The 6,680-nt window shown below is 55.6% G+C and overlaps 1 protein-coding gene across 3 annotated transcripts; it reads right to left on the bottom strand.

The window, feature by feature from the left end:
* Window positions 1-553: 553 nt before the first annotated feature.
* LOC109286751 (adipocyte enhancer-binding protein 1-like) lies at window positions 554-6,369 on the bottom strand. Of its 3 annotated transcripts, XM_019501460.1 has the most exons (3): window positions 5,207-6,369; window positions 5,125-5,176; window positions 556-1,380 (listed from the first exon to the last, which is right to left on the bottom strand). In XM_019501460.1, exons 1-3 carry the CDS (start codon window positions 5,417-5,419, stop codon window positions 710-712), a joined length of 936 nt encoding a protein of 311 aa, XP_019357005.1. In that variant the 5' UTR covers window positions 5,420-6,369; the 3' UTR covers window positions 556-709. The 3 variants fall into 3 exon arrangements, with proteins under 3 accessions (XP_019357013.1, XP_019357005.1, XP_019356995.1); XM_019501468.1 differs by lacking the exons at window positions 5,125-5,176; window positions 5,207-6,369 and adding an exon at window positions 1,525-1,646 and having other exon boundaries at window positions 554-1,380; XM_019501450.1 differs by having other exon boundaries at window positions 557-1,380; window positions 5,125-6,267.
* Between the last annotated feature and the right edge of the window lie 311 nt (window positions 6,370-6,680).

The raw sequence follows: 6,680 nt of genomic DNA, 5'->3' as shown, positions 1-6,680 counted from the left end.
TCCAAGAGCCGTTCTGTTGCCATGGCTGGCCCACGAGATGTGAGCAGGTATTGAGGATACCGCCTATGAAGCCGGCAACCACCTCCTGGCAGTGTGCTTCATAGACAAGCCTACAAACTTCACTTCATAAATCTACTGGATACAAAAAATCATGGACTTAATACAGAATCATAGAAGTAGAATCATAGAAGTAGGGTCGGAAGGGACCTTGTAGATCTTCAAGTCTGACCCCCAATATAGACATTGTCTTCATGGCACATTGTAATCTGCTTACCATCTGATAACCCCAGGTAACCTGTCTTACCAGCTACATTCTTCCCACTTTCCCCCCCTACCTTTCTCTCACCTATTGTCTCCCAGGGCCTCTGATCCTCCCTATCATGCAATTGCATTTTCACAGAACTTTTGTTTTCATACTGGCTTCCATTCTACCAAGGAGAGAACACAAAGAAACTACAGATGCTCCTTGTGCCTGAAGTTTGTACCTGAAAGCTTGCAAAGAACATTTTTTCCAACTATTTAGTTGGTCTAATAAAAGATATCACATTTACCTAAAGAACCGTGTCTGTATACATATTGGCATTCATGTCTCTGTAGCTATCCATGGCCTCCTGAACTGAAAGAAAGGAATCTGGAGCATATAGGAAAGAGCCCCTTGTGCAGAGCTGGCAAGTTCCTAGGTGCTAGTTCAGGTGTTGGCTTTGCTCCGTCATGCCCAAGGTAGTCTGAGCAGTGCCCCTCTCCTCACCCTGTGTCTGAGGGCCAGCAGGGAGATAGCTGCTGACTGGACCTTCTCAGGGCAAGACTGTCCTGCACAGCGGGAGTCTCGTGTCCCCCTGGGGTGCTGGGGAGGGGGCAGGCTGTGGGTCAAGGCAGGGTGGGTACAAGCTATGTGTGTGCAGTGATGGGTGACCCGGCTGGGCAGCCAGTGGGGCTTACCTCTGTCCCGTTCCCCATACACCCGGGATCTCTCCTCCTCATCATCATACGGTGAGGGGAGCCTGGAGGGCTCGGCCACCCCATAGTCATCTTCCTTTCTGGCAGGGGGAGGGAACAGGGGATGCTCAGGCTGATAGTACCTGTCCTTCTCTTCCTTCTCAGGTTGGACAGAGGGTGTTGCCTCAAGCTTTTTCTTTCCTGATGGCTTTTTGGTGGCTTTGGGAGGCTTCTCCTTAGGTTTTTTGGTGGGCTTGAGAGCTTTCTCTTTGGGCTTCTTGGAGCCCTTAGGAAGTTTCTCCTTGGGTTTCTTGGTGGGTTTGGGCACTTTCTCTTTGTCTTTCTTGGAGCCCTTGGGTGCCTTCTCCTTGGGTTTCTTGGTGGGTTTGGGTCCCTTCTCTTTCTTCCCTTTCTTTGGCTTTTCTCTTACCTTCCCAGGGGTCCCTGTGGAAAAAGAAAGAATCAGGCTCAGGCAGGTCTCCACAGCTAGGCCTCCTCCTTCTTCCCACCAGGGCAGTGAGGCACCCACCATCCCATCCCATCCCATCCCATCCCATCCCATCCCATTTTCTCTGGTGCCATCTATACCCTTGTGTGGCCCATAGACAGCTCTACCACAGCTCAGATAGTACTCAATGCTCGTCTGAGTGGGACATTTCCCCACCCTTTGGCAATAACTCTTGTGCCTCTTTAACATCCAGGAGCTTTCTATCACCCAACCCCACCAGCACCAGGCCACTTGGCCATGAATGTTTTCCTCCTAGTGGGCTCCGTCACACAGAACCACTGAGAAGTGTTACAGTCTTACAACGGCTCCTAGGTGCTCAGGTAGTACAACAGCATGACAATAATGGAGTGTTTTCCCTGAAGTCCCCAGCTCCCAAAGTCAGACGATTACACCAGAATCTCTGTCTATACAGCAAAGGAAAAGAGACATGTCTGGTTCTCTCAGTTGGAAAGGAGACCTTGAAAACATGATTCCCCTGCAGTAGGAGTAGCCCAACGTTGGGTTTAACACCACTGGGGTTTATGAGACAATCCCTCTGGCAAGGCCTGGAAGCCTGCCTCATGGCTTCTGAATGTGGAGCGGAGCTCCCGGCCCCATCCGCCAAGTCATTTGTCTGGTGAGCCCTGCCTCGGCACATCTGCCAACGGTGGTGTCGCCTGTTGTGCCAAGCTATTTCCATGAGCCATCATTGGCTTCTTGCTTGTTCCTCGACAACATGTGGTGGGTGGCTGAAATGCCCACCCTCCTAACTGGAGAAGCTGGGTCACATGGGATCAGCTTGTGCTCCTTGATTGGGTTGGAAGAAAGCTCCATGAATTGGATTTCCTTGGGAGTTCCCACGGTGATAAAGCAGAGATTTGCTTTCTGGTAATGTTCCCCCTTGCCCCTTCCAGGGAGGTTTCTGTAGTGTAGGCAAACCCTCTCTCTGTCAGGGAGGCAGGACAAAACAGTATGCCCAGCTCTGTTTGGCACCACAGATCTGGTGCCTGTTGGAACCTAGCATGGAGGCTGGCACCCTGGGGCTCCAGAGGGTGACAGGGGTATCATACTGTTGGGCAAAGGATCTCAAGGGTCATCCAGTTTGATAAGGAGGAGGAAGTGGCTGAGTTGAGGAGGAGACAGGTGGAGGGGAAGGAGCAGTGAGGGTTTTTGGTGCTCCCAAATGGAGTGAGGGTGACTTGTTTTCTCAGAGTTCTTGCTTTGAGCAAGACGTGGCATGGAGCATGGCGGCTGCACCAGATGCAGAACGCTCCAGGAGGTGATGCTATGAAGCCTGCTTTCATCCAGTACCACCTTGGCTTTCCTGCTCCCACCCAGGAGACTGAAATCCAGGGCTCTGGCACACTCAGGAAAGACAAGAAGCCTGGCTCTGTGACTCAGAGACCCAGCGGCCGCTGGAAGGAGTTGGGACTGGTGAGTAATGACCCTGTCACCCCACAGCTCCCCTGGTAGCCGCAGCCTCATTCCAAAGAAGTGAGCAACAGTCTTCCCACGTCCTGTGGCAAGGGAGCACAGCGGGCTTGGAGCCGGAGCTTGGCAGCAGCATACCCTCTAGGCAGCGAGCAGTAAAGCACCCCCAGCCAGGCCCTGCATCCACCTCCATGGCTGGAGCACCATCTCCCTACTCCCTTGGCATGGGTCCTGGGTCCATGCCTCTGCTCCCAGCCATGAGAGCTGGAAACCTCTGGGTTTATGACTCCAGAGCACAAATTCATGGCTGTGTGAGACAGAAGAGTGAATGCACCAGAGACAATCTCCCGGCTCCCCTGTGGTGTACCCAGAGCCCTGCCCTGCACTGACAAGCATCTGACACTTACTGGGGGCTCCTTCTTGGTGGAGGGAAGTTAGGGATGCAAAACCTCAACCTGCTTCGCCCTCCATCAGTGAGCAGAGCCCCCTCCCCAGAGAAGCCTGACTTGTCCCCACATCTCTGGCAGGCCTGTGGGGAGAAGGCAGCAGCCCCCACCTGGGCCCAGAGAAGCAGCCAGAGCCCAGCCACAGCGGGGAAGTTTTGCTGCTGAGGCCTGGGCCGGGTGCCAAACCCTGCATGGAGGGGGTCCATATGGAAATGCTGACAGGACAGAGAGGGCAGCTGGCTCCCACAGCACAGCCCAGAGAAGCTGTGCTCCTATGGGTTCCTGTGTGTGGGCCAGAAACCAAGTACAAGCCTCTCCCCTCCAGCACCCCTCTACTGCTGCCCCCAATATCCCACCATGGCTCTGCCAGCACCCCTTAATCCCCACCCAGAGTCCCGTGATATCCTTCCCTGGGCCCGCCTCAACTCTGTCAGTGCCTCTCAACCCTGGAGCCCAGGGAGTGGCCCAGCCCTAGGTCCCTCTCAGCTCTCGGTGCCCCTCAACCCTGACCCGCAGCCCCTTGCTAGCCCAGCCCCGGACTCCTTGCAATTTCTGCTGAGGCCCTTCAGCTCTGGCCTCACTTGGGCAGAAACACAAAACCATCCCTTTTGGGCTCCCTCTTTCTGCTGTGCCCCTTCCTTCACATCACCTCTCCTCCAAGCCACCCCACCCCATGCCAGAAAGGAGGTAGCAACAGGCAAGTAAGCAACCACAGCCTCTCAAACCAGCTAGGGTAATGCCCAGCTCTGGCAGTGCAGTGAAGCCTCTAGTGCCACTAAGAGCAGGAGGACTCGGCCTCCTCAGGATGAAAAGTTCAGGGGATTGTCAATAAAGCCCCCACATACCCCCAAACTCTTAACATTTTGGGTTAAAATACCACCACAGTGCCTCCTGGGGACTGTAGTTCAAGTGGCACCTGGGCCCCGTTCGGGCTCTGCCCCTCAGCCAGACTTCATCTCCCATGATGCTCTGGGGACATATGACCATCATATTTCATGGCCTCTCCCAGAAGGGACATGGTAGGGCATCATGGGGGGTGTAGTCCATACCAAGGGTGTGAGCAAGAGACCGCTTCTGACGACCAAAACATTTTGGGGCTTTTCAGTGGAAACACAAAACTTTCCACTAAATACACCCTCTCCCCACCTCTTTTTTCCACCAGACCTGGACAGAGACAGTTCAAAGTCCTACACATGCCCCATAAGAGGTATCACACTGAGAATCCCCCACAAGCTATAGCTGTGGGCCAGCCTCCGGTTGTTTACAGAATCTAAAGCCACTGAACTGGGCAGGCCACTGGGAGGAGATGGGAGAATGCTTGCAGGGTCAGTGAGCAAGAGGTTAGGGGCAGACAGAGGCACACAAAGGAACTGGAGAGAAACCACACACTTGCTGGGTCAAATGCACGGAAGGGGTGCAAGTGGATGAGGCAGGGATGGGGTCAGAGGCAGGCAGGATACAGATGAAGGAGGGGAGCATAAAGGGGTGGGATGCAGTCATGCCTGCCTCTGTCTGCATCTCAGCTGTCTCTAGGCTGACGAGGCACCAGCCATGCACACTGGGCAGTGCCTGGGTGGGGCAGTGGCCATGTGTGCATACACACGTGTGTGTATGCACACACGGCCACCTCTCCCCCTCAGCACTGCCCAGCCGTGTAGACTCCCCAGCCTGACCCTGCTTTCTGAGCTCTGCCTCTGTTGCCCAGCTCCCTTCCTGCCCACTGCCCTCCCCAGCACCAACCTCAGGGAGCCCTCAGAAGCAATGGCCTGTAGCACCAGCCGGGATTGGGACCCTCTATGCCAAGGTGGCCCTGGCACCACTCACCTCCTTCCACCTTTGTGGGGGCTCTGCTGGCCTTGTCCTTGTCCTTGTCCTTGTCCTTGTCCTTGTCCTTGTCCTTGTCCATGTCCTTTCCTTCAGGTCTCAGCCTCCCCCCAGCCTCGGGGGGCTGGACATCCGTCTTCTCCTCGCCTTCAGGGGAGAGCTCCTTCAGGAAGCCTTGCAGGAATTCCTCAATCTCATCATCCGTCAGAACTGTCTGGAGCTGGGCTGGATTGGGCCACAGCAGTGCCAGGAGCAGACAGGGCAATGCCAAGCAGCAGGCTCTAACCAGCCCCATTTCCACCTCACACCCCTCTCACAGGGGGTCCCGTAAGGCCCTGACAGGAGCAGTGGAGGTGCTCTGGTCCAGGGGGCTGCTCTCCAGCTCCAAGAGACAGACAGACTACCCCCTGTGATGGCTCAAGTCCTTGGGTGGTCGCAGGGTGCGGAGAGAGCTTGGGGGTCCTGGGCAGCCAGCGGGAAGGCACAGAGCAGCAGTTTGGTGCTGCTGTCAGGCTCCGTGTGGGATGCAGATGCTTCCGGCCCACGCAGGAGGTGGAGCGGGTGGTGGAATGCACTGTCAGGGCTGGAGGGGGAAGCAGGAGCAAAGCTCAAAGAATGCAGCTTCGGCAAGCAGCCGGGCTTAATTCAGACCAGAAGGCTGTGGTTGAGTTGGCTTTGATGTCAGAGGCAGTCGGCAGAGAGCTGGGAGCCAGCAGGCCCTGCATGAAGCCCCGTGGCTCTGGGGAGACTCCTCTGGAGAGGACTGACCCTCTCGATTGACTGTCAATGCCTGTATGGACTGGTCCAATATGCCTGGCTGCTCCTCAGAGTTGAGAGCTGAACCAGTTGGCCCCTGGCTGACATGCTGGGGTGCTCCCTCGCTGGGGTGTCTCTGTGTAGCAGGGCTGGTATGCTATTCCCTTGTGTCTGGGTCACCCCAAAGCCTCGCTCTATGCCCAAGCTCTGGCCATCCAGGGGCAAGAGGCTGGCCTGGTCCTGCAGCTCAGCGATGGGCTGGTCCTTGCTTCCTCTCCTCAGTCTCTTCCAGATGTCAGAGCAAAAATGCTGGCAGCTGGAGAAGCTGTCTAGCCTTGCAAAGGAAACCAGGGCCAGCCTCTCCTTCCCCTTCGCAGAAGAGGGTGGATCAGAGGGCAGCCCACTGCTGTAATTCAATCCTGCTCTGGGATCAGACACAAGACACAGCAGAGACTCAGAAGGGCTCCCATGCTGACTGAGGTCTGCCTGAGGGAGCTGGTGAAGGAAAGCAGCTAGGCTACATCCAGGGGAGCAGTACAGGGTCGGTGGGTCCAACACCTCTTCTACAGCACCCAGAGAAATCCTGATGCAAGCATCTCTCCCTAGTGCAGTGAGCTATCTCAAGCACTCAGAAGAGTGGGGAAGCATGTGTACAGAGACTCAGACCAGCAGCTGGCTGGAAGCCATCACTCTAGCAGACATTGGGCCATGGAGTCACATGCAGAGGCTGCCAGAGGACAGTGCACTAGAGGTGGGGAGGGGACATCTTCTGAGCATGCCCACCCACATGCCAAGCCCAG

The sequence above is a fragment of the Gavialis gangeticus genome, unplaced genomic scaffold, assembly GCF_001723915.1.
Source record: "Gavialis gangeticus isolate Ggan-Ray unplaced genomic scaffold, GavGan_comp1, whole genome shotgun sequence".
NCBI classification, from domain to species: domain Eukaryota; kingdom Metazoa; phylum Chordata; order Crocodylia; family Gavialidae; genus Gavialis; species Gavialis gangeticus.
The sequence above is the reverse complement of the archived record's forward strand: the minus strand, read 5'-3'. Positions and strand labels throughout refer to the sequence as shown.